The sequence below is a fragment of the Lissotriton vulgaris genome, chromosome 10 (assembly GCF_964263255.1).
Source record: "Lissotriton vulgaris chromosome 10, aLisVul1.2, whole genome shotgun sequence".
Taxonomy (NCBI): domain Eukaryota; kingdom Metazoa; phylum Chordata; class Amphibia; order Caudata; family Salamandridae; genus Lissotriton; species Lissotriton vulgaris.
This window is the reverse complement of record NC_141698.1, coordinates 19,160,621-19,175,104: the sequence shown is the minus strand read 5'-3', so window position 1 is coordinate 19,175,104 and position 14,484 is coordinate 19,160,621. Positions and strand designations below refer to the sequence as shown.

The following is a 14,484-nucleotide window of genomic DNA, read 5'->3' as shown; positions in this document are numbered from 1 at the left end:
CAAAAAGGAAAGTGCAGAGAAAGGAAATGAACGTCTTTCAGCTCGTAGGAAAGGAAGCCAGGGGTGCATACTAAGGACACTACACCTCCTTGACAGCTGGGTACAGCAGCAGCTCAGAGTGCCTGTGCGTGCTGGTGGAAGCAGGGCCTTCCACGTTCTTTTTGCTGCTTTATGTAAGGTGCTTTTTTATTTTCCTCAACAGATATACTGTGCGTGAGGAAAAGACATCTCTGTAAACACAGACAATGGTTTATTTTTCTATCAAAGCAATGGCAAGGTGCAGGCAGAAATACTTTCAAAGCACAGGGTGAAGAGCACAAGCCAAAAAACAAAAAGCCCAACTCCTCCCATCCATGGCAGACTGATTCCTGCTAGCCACCACATCCTTGTATGGGGAATTTATCCTTGGAAGCAGGGCGAGGACAGAATGGGACAACGCATGGTCTCCATCTGGGAAGGATCTGCTTCCACATGAGGTGTATTGTCCATCACAGACATACAGTCCGCTGCTGCTCGGCTTCGCCTCCAGCCATGGACCACTGGCTGCAATTCCGGACGTGGGACCAGAAGGCAAACAAAAGCAGCTAGGCCATCAAACAGCTTCCTGGAGGGTGGTCGAAGATCTCTGAAACAGTGAAAGTTGTTTGGCACTGCTTGGATGGGAGGAGGTGTCTTGTACTCCACACGCTGGATCAGCACCCAGCACAGGGCCACAGGTATATTGCTGCAAAGTGCCAGAAAACATGTTCGCTTGCTGCTCAAGCAGAATCAAACATGAGGTCTTCTACAGGTACATCAGCAATGATCACTACATCACTGAGGAGGAAAGTTCTTAAAAAGGTGACGTGTTGGCTTAGAGTTTCGGGGCTTCATTGGACTCGTGCAGAAGTATCCCCACTTTAAAACAAGCGCAGATATATCTCTGCACGCCCTCCCACAATCCCCAAGCTATTTCTGGAACAGAGAGAGTGTCTCTGGTAATACAATGGCAACTGTGTTGTACGTATGTAAATGGACAATAGTGCAAAATGGTTACATTGGAAAGTTACTTACATTAAAAAACAAGAATTGGAAGAACGCTCCCCTCCTCCTCTTAGGTGCAATTTTTCCAAAACTATAATGCCTCTTTTAGGACTGTCCAGAGGGTTAGCAAATATATCTTTACAGAGTATGCGGGCGTGCCCATGAGACTTTCCTTCAAAAATCGGTTTTATAAGGTACGCTGCAGCCAAGATGTATTATTTGCTAATGCTCCCTGCTCTTTTATATCAGGATACATTCCTTAATGCAGTTGTGAAGAAGCACGTCTGGCTAAGTACATGATTTCTGTTAAGGGACGCCATCTGAATCCGTAGTAACAATCTCAGAATGCATTCCCCTGAAGGATTTTCTTTGGCCCCCACAAAGTAAAAACATAACAACAACCTCAGGGGATGCCAGTTCTGTGATGGGGACACACTGTGCCTAGTCATAGATTCTGTCAAGTCTCCAAAGAGCTAGGGGAAACGAGATTTGGTGCAGCTAATAAACCAGGTAGAAAGCTGTTCTGGGTCAGTAGTATAGTACAGAAAGAACAAATCTTTGAAAAGGGTGGAAGGGCCTGTACACCAGAGGACAGTGTTGACCTACCTCTAAGCCTGTATCACCTCACTCTGACTGTAAGAAACAGCTGAGTTTCCACCCATCTCCCCATTCTGAAGCCTCGAAACTCTAAGTTACAGAAGATAAACATGATTTTCTTTTCCTATGTTTCAGTCTTGGGAAGCCTTGTTAGAGCCCTACTCACAAAGAGAAACGACAACAGCTGCCTTGATTATTTTCCGCTTTTTGTTTTCTTTCTCCACTTGTTTAAAGTCAGCTAACCCTTTCTGTCACCGGCGTCCTGGTGTCCACAGGCTCATCCCTCCCAGGCCTCGGTATGCTTGAAGAAACCATGTCTTTGCTATCGCACTGGTCTGTCAACGGAGGTTTTGCAGCCTCAGTGGAGCGGCTGTCACTCTCAGGGCCACATCTTGGCAGCTTATCATCTCTGCAAGCTTTGCTGCTCAAGTCCTGAGGCTCATCAGCACTGCTGTCGTCCCTTGAGCTCTCTGGGTTGGGCCCGGTGCCCTTGGGCTCTGAGTGGTGATGGTGATGGTGGTGATGATGGTGGTGGTGGTGATGGTGATGCTCCTTTGAGCCACTCTTTCCTTTCGGACTCCCTTCTTTACTTTTACGAACTGGGCTCCTGGCGGACTTCTGTCCTTTGTTGCTGTTCTCCTCCACTGCGACAAAACTCTCTGGCGTTGTGGTCTCCTTGACCTCTTCGCTGACTGTCTCGCGGGTTTTGCGTTTTTTGATGGGCAGCACAGTCTCGCGGATTGGCTGGCTATCAGACTCTTTCACTGGCTTTTTTGTTGCAGCTTCTACAACGGCTGCGACTGTTGTAGCTGCTACCGTTGCAACAGCCGCAGCGGCCACCACTGCAGCATGAGTACTACCATGTGTACTACCGGGCTTCCTGCCTCTCTTCTTCGGAGCGGCTTGGTCGCCAGATTCAGATTTCCTTTTCCTTCCTGGTCGCTTGATTACCAGAACCTGTTCAGAAGTTGTTGCTCCTTCTTCTTCACTGGTCGAAAAAGGCATTTTGACCAGCAGCTTCCCGGGGCTTTTCTCAATAACCCGTTTGACTTGAACACCCTCTGATGCGAACTTCGGCTTGGCTTTCACACTCCCTTTTGGTCTTCCCCTACCACGACCGGAGGCAGTAGCTTTTGGAGTTTTTACTTTTTTGGGAGGTTTCTGCTCCCGCCGGGAGGGGCTGCCTCGCCCAGTGACAGTAAAGTCAAAATCATTGGGGTCGAGCGTCGTGTCTCCTACCTTTTGGAAGTATGCAATAAGTTCAACTTTGGACCGAAAAGCTTTTCCTTGGGGGCTGCAGAGAAGGGAGAAAGAAAGCAAATTAGTAATTTGAAGTTGAGAAATGTTAAGTCATGAACTATTACAGTGTCACTCTGAAATGTGTTAATTAAGCTGAGCTCATAGATACAAAGGCTCATGGCAGATCCCTTCCTGTCTGTTCATCTTCCTTTAGTACTACCCAAGCACTAATCCCATAATTTGCCCAAAAACGGTTCCTCCTGCTTCCTTTGTAGTTTCAATGCCATGGATCTGATCTATCAAGAACATTGGTTCCAGTGGTGTAATCTAAAATAATAACGATTAGTTATAATGCTCAATGGCGATAATTATTACTGCTGAGGATTGAGAATGGCGAAAAGAAGTACACTCACAATTACTTTATATTCTTTTTACTTTATAGACTCATATTGAATATATGTCATACAGAATAATTCATAGAAAAAACAAAAACAATACAGAAAGGTGCAGTGTGTCCCAAGTGTGTCAAAACAACCAAACTAACAGTACACAAAACATAAAAGCTCAAAAGGCGCAGTGGTTTCTAACTGAATACATATATCGGAGAAAGACCTAAAGAAATTATTATAATTATGATGAGTGAGTCTACACAATCGTAGGCACTCTCTTAAGGGGTTCTTTTTCACGTAGGCGTCGACTGCGTTTCGACCCTATGGGGTAGGGGTCTCCACCATCCATGTGGTAACTGTGTAGCCTGCCCCTTTACTTTTAAGACAACTCTGTTCCAACATGGCAATGTTAACACATACATTGCAGACATTCTCAAATTGCAACACTCGTAGTGTTGTGTATTGCATTTGGTGCCCTTGTGGTCTGCCCTACATTGGGAAGACACAACAGCCTATAAAAGCCAGAATAGGCCAACATCGAAGTCGGATTAGAAAACTCGTTCTGACTGCACCCCTTGTAACACATTACAAAGAACTCAATCACAACGCCGACCAAATCAGATGGCAAGTTATAGACAACATATCGGCACCTGAGAGAGGTGGAGATATTTCAAATATCCTACAACGCAGAGAATGCCATTGGATAGATAGAATTGACTATCAACCATGGCTTGAACTCAGCAGATGAATGGAGAGGATATGTGTCAAACATTACAAACTAGCCTGCTGCATACTGATATGTTGCCCATGAAGACTGTGTTACATCACTATGCTGTCTGTAAAGAAAGATGATGCTCTGTATGAGTAATGTCTAAATTTAGTGCATGTGTTCTATGGAGAGGATATGTGTTAAATATTCCACATTGATATGTTAATTAGATACCCTACATATGTACATGTATATGGATACCATTTCCAAGATACTATATGATATGTATGTTCCATTGCACTAATTACAATGTAATGACTGTAAGCTTCGATAGCCATGCCAGTTGTTGAAGTATCGACGCTTATCATTGCGCCACCCTTCATTTTTCATTGCTTGTCTTACTTTTCAGTTTTTGATTACCCTTGAGTCCCTTAGATTCGGACCACGGCTATATATAATTGTGACATCATATAAAAACGACACATCCATGTCTGTAGTCCTTTGTAGTGACTGAATTGCCTTGTAGTCCCTTATAATCTGGATATAACATAATATAAAAATGTCACATCTATTGTTTTAGCCCCCTGGAGTCACTAATTTTAATTAGTAAATGCTGATTGTCACGCTGTGCATAAACTAGTCTAGGTTATGTTAAATCAGCGACGCCCCTTAAAAAACGATCGGAATAAGGGCAGCAATAATATTTTTCAGAATTTGTTCTGCGTTTTACGTTAGTAAACAAGAAAGAGAAAATAATTCCCATTTCCCCGAGTCTGTCCTCCACAATCTCGGAGTCAGCTTTCGATTCATTCACCTGACCGCGTTCGAGTTTTCTGAACTCGTGCTGTCAGGCCTCACATGAATTTGCAGAACAGGAGCAGGAGGAGCAGTGAGACACGGAAGCTGGAAGCTGTAAGACGCGACTGGGCTCTACAGAAGTGAGGTACGTCCCAGTACATCGCGTATAAATCTCTTTACATTGCAAGATGTAAATTCTTCGCATAGCATATGTAATAAGTCCCTCCCTCCCCTCCTTCTATTGGAATAGGTATTACCCTCGATTGTAAATATTGGAAACGAATTTACCCCCGTCTGATGCAAAATTTGGCACACGGAATCGGATACCATTGAGATATCCCATGTGTGGCATACCCATTGCAGGTAATTATTTAGAATCGTTATGCCAGGGGGCTTTAAGAATGACCAATTTTAAAAAGCGATGTAATTGAGGTGTCTATTACTCCATTAGGTGTAATCTACTTCATCCTAAGATTTTAATACAATTGCTACGCGCTACATACTGCTCATTCCCCGACCACTACAAGTGGTAAGTACCAAATTTATATATGGTGCTTCTTTGCTTGAACTATTCACATGACAACAATCTCTCACTAATTGCTCCTTTGTTCCTTTGTTTTTTGACAAATTCAACAGTGCCCGGCTGGGTCACTTGTAAGTGTCTGAATCTTTTTTCTCCTTTTACCACGCATGGGTGATCATAGGAATAGAAACCAGGTACCCAGGTTCCCTCTTTTTCTAAATTATCCAAAATATATACAACGGTCATACAGTTTACTCATAGCCCCTTTTGTACCTTAAATTTTAGATGTCCTACATTTTCCTGTCCTGACGAGACCCCTACCCCATAGGGTCGAAACGCCGTCGACGCCTACGTGAAAAAGAACCCCTAAAGAGAGTGCCTACGATTGTGTAGACTCACTCATCATAATTATAATAATTTCTTTAGGTCTTTCTCCGATATATGTATTCAGTTAGAAACCACTGCGCCTTTTGAGCTTTTATGTTTTGTGTACTGTTAGTTTGGTTGTTTTGACACACTTGGGACACACTGCACCTTTCTGTATTGTTTTTTCTATGAATTATTCTGTAGGACATATTTTCAATATGAGTCTATAAAGTAAAAAGAATATAATATAATTGTGAGTGTACTTCTTTTCGCCATTCTCAATCCTCAGCAGTAATAATTATCGCCATTGAGCATTATAACTAATCGTTATTACTTTAGATTACACCACTGGAACCAATGTTCTTGATATAACTGTTTGCCCTGGTTCCTTGTGAGTAGGGTCTCCCTTGTCCTTTGTGAAAGATGGATCTGATCTAAGCGCTATAACATTATATTGATGTATTTGGTCCTCTTGGAGGCAGTTTTCTCGGCTCACTATCTCACAGAGGAATGAGTTTTTTAAAAAGACCCGGACACATGCCTTCTGATCTCCCTGGTAACCCTTTGATTAGTCACTAGAAAGCAGGAGAATAACTTGGTTGGAATTACAGTTGAATACTGAAGGCCTTCCAGTATCCAATACATCCTTTTCATGACAAACCACTTCCTCAACTATCACTATCCGTTATTCTAACTAGTTCTACCAACCATAAAAAGCTACGGCTAGGCTGGAAGGGTATGGTGATGGCCTGCATACATAATAGAGGCCAAGGATTGAACCTTACTGGTTAGTTACATCTTCACTCAGGGTCCCACCATCTTCAATGCACATCTATACTCTGTTCTGGTGGACAGTGTGGATGAATGCACATTTTTACTTAATCAGAAAAGATTCTGGAGAAGTGCTACTTTTATTTTTAAAGTTTTATTTAGCACAAACTAGGCCCTGGAAGGGCATCAGAGCGCTTTATAAATGTAACATCAAATAGATAGAGTGAGAAACTAGGAACATGTATAACCTTAAAACATAGATGATGTCGGTGGCAATGCTTTTATCAGCCATGCTCTCAGAATCCACTAGAGGATAAATAAGTGAGAAGCTGTGATGTTAAATCTCCAGTCAACTTTCAATCTTGGTCCCAGAAGAGCAACATGCAACAGAAGTTCTGTTATAAAGTTGTGCCCTTTAGCCCTCCCCCTTCAAGAAAAGTATCTCCGAATTCTTGATGGCATCCTTCTTAGGCATGCTGAGAGTATCTCCCATTTGTCTAGTTGAATGTCTTCTATTTTACCAAAGAACAGTAATAAAAAAAGGAAATGATTCCTTATGTGTAGTCCCGATTCTGCTTCTTAGACATCTTCCTTGAATTCAGAACCAGTGGGATAATACACCGCTGCATGTGAGGACCCCAGAACACTTTATAGCCAAAATATATTTTAGTGATGTTGAAAAATGGAGCATATTTGCAAATGCAGAGGAGAAACTTCAAATGCATATTAAGACCATGACTTTCTAAATTTGATACAAAACAAAAACCCTTTCTCAAAACAACATTACAGTAATTAGAGAACTCCTGTCTAATATGTCTAAAGAATGAGGAAAAGAGCAGCCGGGTTGGCATTACTATCATAAGAGTTCAAAAAGTGATGTCACTTTTAGAGTCTGAAAGGTTTCATTACCCATGATGTACCAGTTGCCTCTCAGAAAATCATTCTTTTTTGGAGGATACATTGAGATAGATAGAGAATAATCACTTGATTTTTTAAAAATCCCGTATAGGAGAGCTAAAAAGCCAAAGAGGAAGGCAAGTCATTTATGAGAGAAGTGGTGGGGAAGTGTGGCTCACCGGTTAGAGGCGGCAGACCCAGAAGCAGAGGTCGGCCCGGGACCAGGGTTCAACTCCCGACGCGGCAGGGTACGGAACCAATGTCTGCGGGCTCGATAAATCTCGCCTCGGTGCCTCTCTAACCATGGGTCCCATGCTGCAACTCTGGGCAATAGCTTGCTTAATCTCCACAACGGCCCCCTCGCTGCCGGGGATGCCTGGCTTCACCTTGGGGATGCCCAATAGGGACCATCTCACAGGGAAAGCCAGGACGGGTTCCCCAGCGGCACACAGCGCCAAGAAACCCTGGGGTGAACGTGCGCTCTACAAATTCATACTAACATAACATAACATAACATAACATGACTTAAATGAAGAGGTCTATGATGCAGAAAAACAAGTTACTTACCTGTACACTGTGGTTCTCCAGTATTGATATTTTTTATAGATTCACGTGCTTGAATCTTCCCTGTCGTCATGGTGGGACTCCGACCAAGGCGATGGGGGAGATTCAAGCATTTGAATCCATAAAAGATACAATACTGGAGGACCAAAACTACAAGTAAGGAACCATGTCTTATTCTGTATTGCTGTATATTCTTTAATGTTCGAATAGAATAGCAAACAATGAAATCATCACCACCACCCTTGGTGCTCTCAGTGATAAAGGATAACAAAAATACCTTGCCTTACAGAATAAAATAAACTCCAAGGAGAGCCTGTTCCAAGAGGATTTGAGTAGTTTGGCCGTCATTAGGCCTTGCGCTCTCATATGAATCACAACAAAAGTGCGAACTGATTGCCAAGTGGCCGACAGACAGATATCCGTTTATGAAATGGTTTTCAGTCAGGCTGCAATCAACTTTTTCCCTGGTGCAATGGATTCTCGGGTTTCCTGGCAGCAAGTTATTAGCCAACTGAAAACAGACAGACATACATGACCATAACAGGTTGGAGAGAAGCAGGAAAAGCACTGCAGGAGACACCTCAATCATCGATACATACATGCCTGACATCTGCCTTCTTCCAAGAGTAACTGGGATGGACAGGAAGGTCAGACAATTAAGAGATGAAACACTCACGTCAGGCGGAGGCAGATTTGCAGGACCCAATCCAAAGTCACCAGGTAGTGGTGGAGTGCCACTGAAGTAGGGAAAGAGGAAAACAAGGGGGAGGGGAAGGGGGCTGTTCCAAAAGTGTCACTGGAGGAGAACAACGCAAGAGGAGTCTGTCTGGAGGAGTGGAGCTGTACGCCTTCATCATCCCAAGGCAGAGAAGATATTAAGAACCAAAAACATGAGGGAGCTTCCAACTGCGATGTCATAAGTTAACTTGAAATGACTAACTCACCCATCCTTCACAAGGAAAGTGGTGCAGAGTTCCCGGATGCCACAGTACAAGAAACAGGATGTGACCTGAGGTAAGTGGCTGAAGGTGACAGGAACCTCTCAGATCAGAAAAAATGGGGTGCACCTCAAAGTGGGGAAGGGATTGTATAACACTCAAGTGCCGCAAAATTCAGACACCAGGATTCATAGATCAAACAGATATATTATTTTGTAAGATTGAGAAAATAGGCTCTCAAATGAAGAGACCATCATCCATTTTGTTTTCACAAATGGTGAAACCCTGCCCTTAATATTGTTTTCTCATTTTAGTTTTTGCTTCTATTTATTTTATTCAAGCAACATGCTTCCTCCTCTGTGTGAAAGACATGTGGAGCCATGAAGATCTCATCCCCAGGAGCCTACTGAAGAAACACTCATTTGAAAGTCATTTGTTTGCTTGAAGCAATATCAAATAAAAGAAAGTACAATTATTCGAATGAAGTATAGACTCAAATGCCCTGGAGATATATATATCCTGTACAGACACCCAATCTAACAAGAGATAGATTGTTTTGAGGAAACGAGGCCTATGCGCATTGACTCACAGTAGATAAACAGTTGACTGCAGTTGACTGGACTTTCTTAATGTTTTTGTCTAAATAACATATAAAACCCTCCTAACATCTAGCAAGTGCAAGAAACTCTCACCTGGAGTACATAGCAGAGACATGTGAGAGTAATAGCTTGTTTAATGTGAAATTCTGAAACCACCTATGTAAAAAAGTGGATAGGTCCTCAGGAGTTCTTTACTGGAGAGGAAAATTGCACAGGATTCAACAGCCAAAAGAGCACATATATCACTAACTTTGCAAGCGAATGTGATGGCCTCTACAAAGCTATCTTCTATGACAGATGCTACAATGAAGTTCCAAATGGAGGACCCATTCATTTGAAAATAATTACATTGAGTTCACAAGGCTCTGAAGGTGCCCTTACAGGATGAAAACGTTCCTTTAGGCCTTCCAGGAAACATATCATAAAAGGGACCTCACTGAAGAGGTCTCATGATGTCCTTTATTTAAGCTTCTATCGCTGCAAGGTGGACTTTGATTAAGGAAAATTGCAACTATGATTGAGCAAGATGTCACTAAAAAGGAAGAATCAAATCTTCTTGGTAGAAGACGGGATTAAGACCCTGCTGTTGGCACTATAAAATAAATACGTTTCTTACCTGTAAATGCAATTATCCAGATTTGGTTTCTTTCATAGATTCACATGCTTGAATTATTCCCCGTCGACTGAGTTGGAGTCCCACTATTCCATAGTAAAGAAATATGTATAACTATCATACGCTATAATGGCACTAGGCCTTCAGTTTAATAGCATATCTATGTCCTTTTTAAAAAAAGGACCAACTCCTGCAGCTCTAAGGACCTCTTCAGCATCATACAAGAATTCACCAAACTCCCCAGCGAAACCTCTAACGCCCCTCCCTCCCAGGACATCTGCAACAAACTCGGCTCCTACTTCCATCACAAAATTAGGACTCTCTACGACAACTTCGACGAACGGAACCAAGGCACCGACACTACACCTACCACCGGCAATGCCACCCAGCCTACCAACACCGCATGGGTCCCTGTCACCATAGAAGACACATCTAAGACCATGAGGAGCATGCACTCAGAAGCTCCCACCGGCCCCTGCTCACCGCACCTTTCCACAGAGCCGCCTCCGCTATAGCACCTGAACTAAGACGTACTATCAATTTCATCCTCAAAACAGGCACGCTCCCCGACGACTGAAAACGTGCAGAAGTCAAGCCCCGCCTCAAGTAGCCCTCCGCATACCGGTCGGCCCTCAAGAACTACAGACCCATCTCTCTCCTTCCCTTCGCAATCAAAGTCACTGAGAAGATCGTCTACAATCAGCTCACAAACTTCATAGAATCCAACTCGATCCTTGACACTTTCCAATTCGGATTCTGCAGCAACCACAGCACCGAGACGCCCTCCTTGCCAACACGGACGACATCAGCACTCTCCTCGACCAAGGCCACACGGCTGCCCTCATTTTACTAGACCTCTAAGCAGCCTTTGACATCGTCTCCCTCCGCACACTAATCGCCAGACTCCACAACGGCGTCATACAGGTAACCGCCCTAGACTGGATCTGCTCCTTCCTCACCGGCCGAACTCAAGGAATCAGACTCCGGCCCTTCCTCTTCGAACCCACAGTAATCAGCTGCGGAGTACCCCAAGTATCTTCACTCAGCCCCACACTCTTCAACATCTACATGGCCCCCCTCGCTACCATCGTCAGAAAACACGGAAACACGAAAGACATTGCATCCTGGATAAGCAGCAGAAGCCTGAAGCTCAACTCGGAAAAAAAAGATGTCCTCATTCTTGGATCCAACCTCTCAGCATGGAACCACCCTCTGCAACCCTCCCACATCCACTGACCACGCCCGCAACTTTGGTATCATACTCGACTCCTCCCTCACCATGAACCGACAGATCAACGCCATATCTTCTACGTGCTTCAATACCCTCCGCATTCTCCTCAAGCCCTTCAAATGGATCTCTGCCGAATACAGAAAGACTGTTACCCACGCACTCATAACCAGCAGACTGGACAACGAGAACGCCCTCCACGCCGGGATCAACAAATCTCTACTCCTCACACTCCAGGCCATCAGGAACGCTCCAGCCACACTCGTCCTCGGCATCCCATGACAAGACCACATCACTCAGCACCTACGGGACTTCCACTGACTACCGGTTGAAAAGAGAGTGATCTTCAAGATGCTCACTCACCCCCTACAAATCCCTCCACAAAGCCAGACCCCAATGCCTCAACGAAATAATCTCCTTCTACGCACTCAAGAGAAACCTCTGCTCCGCCGACCGTGCCCTGGCCGAAATCCCACGCATCGGCAGAGCCAAAATGGGAGGAAGAGCCTTTTCCTACATTGCTGCCAAGACCTGGAACAAACTCCCCCCTCAACATTAGACGAATCCCCACACTGCAAGCATTCAAGAAGAGCCTCAAGACCTGGCACTTCGGATGAGACGGAGCTGCCCGAATCCCCCCTCCCCCCAGCACCTTGAGACCCTCACGAGTGAGTACTGTGCTTCACAAATTCCTGATTGATTGACTTGAACCATGACCAATCAGGTGCTAGCACCCTCTAGAATACTCCCAAGAGAGACTGAGTTCCTCAGCTTTTCAAGCACAAGTGCGAATACCATACCTAGTCATAAGGGGTGCCTTTCAGGGGAGGAGGGTGGGTTGCATGTCAATCTATGAAAAATACCAATACGAGATAATTGCAGACACAGATAAGTGACTTATTTTTTTATCCAGTATCGGAACTTTCATAGATTCACATGCTTGAATCAAAATAGCAAGCACCATTATAGGTAATTTAAGTACCCTTAGAGGATGGTGGGTGACAAAGATATATATATATATATATATATATATATATATATTCTCATATTCATTCTCTCTCTCTCTTTCTCTCCCCCCCTCCAATAACCAGTAGGTAGTTATAGTTAGGACCAATGTTCCCATAGGAAAAGCATTTTTTGTTTTGCCAGGTTTAGCTGCTGTGCTGAAAGCTTCCGGGTAATCTGTGAAGCGGGCCGAGAAAAAAGGGGGTCCCAAATTTCCCCATGTTATGTCTATGGGGTATTTCATTTTTTGAACACGACTACAGCCCGAACCGCTGAACGGAATTACACCAAATTTGGCAGAACGCAACATGTTGGTACAGAAACCTTTTTTCTGTGATTTATTGTAAATCCGTTCACTTGTTAACGCTGGAGATGGCCTTTAATAGCCGTATAACCCTCTACGGCAGGCTATAAGGCTATAATCTGTAACTTTTGACAGGCAAAGTTTCTCTGTACTTGAGGGTTCTCCTGGACAGCTTCTTACAATGCTGACATGTCTCTGGTGAATGAGAGCCAGTGAGACAGAGGATACACACAGGAGGTGTATCAGACCTGGCCTTCTTCTTGCCACAGGAGGGGCAAGGGTCAAAAAGAGATGGCATTATGAATGAAAATAAATCACTTTCAGTCAAAAAAGTTGTTGTACCTCACTCTAGAGCCTAAAAGACGTTGAGTGAAAGGTAGAAAACCACAATCAGAGAAGAATTTTCTGACAAAAAAGACAGAGCTGTGAATTCCAGGGTCCTAACTGAAAAAGCCGGAAAGAACAACTGACCTAACTGTCACCCCTGACGCATGATGGGAAGCTAGGGGTCATGGCCACCTTGAAGGCACAGTGCAAGTTTTTATGTGCAATTGCTTTCATTTTCTATACTATTGGTTTCCAATGCAACCTGTAGGCTAACAATGCTTGCTCTTTTGCAGCTTTCTTTCATGACTATGCTCAATAAAAGGAGTTCAGGTTATACTTGCCTTCCTGTGTGGTAAGTATGTATGTATGTATATATATATTAAGCGCGAACAAAGCCCAAGGGCATCAAGGCGCTGTGTACAGACAAGCCTACAGACAGACCAGTATAAGTGCTCAAACCCGTCTCACAGGAAACAGCCAGGTCTTAAAGGTTTTACGAAAGATTAAATGAGCTTGTTGGCCCGAGAGGGAAACGGGGAGAGAATGCCATGCCTTGGCTGCAGCCAGCGAAAAGGCTCTCCCACCCCATCTCATCTTTTTAAATCTGGGAATTGATAGCAGGTTATTATTAACTGACCTGAGGTTTCTGGCAGGTGCATACCTATGGAAGATGTTTTTTATGCTCACCGGGCCATGTCCATAATATGCATTGTGGGTGAGACATAAGGATTTAAACAAAACTCTGCGTTCCACTGGGAGCCAGTGCAGCGAGCAGAGAGAGGATGAAGCCGAGGAATGCTTGGGGAGATTTAGCACCAGCCTTGCGGCAGCATTTTGCACCAGCTGAAGGCGGCGCAGCTGACCCTTGTTAATTCCCAGATAGAGGGCGTTACAGTAGTCCAGCCTGGCCAGTATTAAGGCCACAACCACCCTTTTTCGCGCTTCCAATGACAAAAACCGGGAGATTTTTCTTATGACTCAAATTAGTCCAAAGCACGTGGCCACTGTTCTGGAGACCTGACGAGTCATGAAGAGGCAGTCATCGACCACCACTCCAAGATTCTTTCCATAGGATACAGGAGTAGGACAGGTGCCCAGAGAATCGGGCCACCACTCACTCGACCAGATGCCAGAGTTGTCCCCAAAAATCAAGACTTACGTCTTTTCGCCATTTAATTTAAGATAATTTTGAACCATCCATGAGGAGACAGCTGTCACAGTCTTTGAAATTTTTCGCAGAGTCCTTGGCCTTTTGAGTAATAGAGACCATGATTTGAGTGTCATCGGCATAAGACAACACCTCCAGGCCGAAAGATTTTACCACCCTTGCCAGTGGGGCCACGTAGATATTAAAAAGGGTGGGCTCAAGGAGGAGCACTGGGGCACCCCACAGACCAGGGGGGAGGACTCAGAGTAAAAATTGCCCATTTTAACGGTTTGAGACCGCTGACTGAGGAATGAGGCAAGCAGGTCCAGGGCCAGACCCCCAACCACTATCTCCTTGAGACGCTCCACCAGTCTCAAGGGAGACAGGGTATCAAATGCGGCGGTAAGATCGAGTAAGATAAGGAGAGTGGTATGCCCTGCGTCAACC

At 44.3% G+C, this 14,484-nt stretch overlaps 1 protein-coding gene across 1 annotated transcript in view; it reads right to left on the bottom strand.

Moving 5' to 3' along the window:
• Window positions 1–233: 233 nt before the first annotated feature.
• MECP2 (methyl-CpG binding protein 2) overlaps window positions 234–14,484 on the bottom strand; it is a 278,116-nt gene continuing 263,865 nt past the window's right edge. The window contains exon 3 of the mRNA XM_086940251.1: window positions 234–2,914. Coding sequence (XP_086796377.1) covers window positions 1,855–2,914 — 1,060 coding nt within the window. The 3' untranslated portion in view covers window positions 234–1,854. The remainder of the gene's footprint in view (window positions 2,915–14,484) is intronic.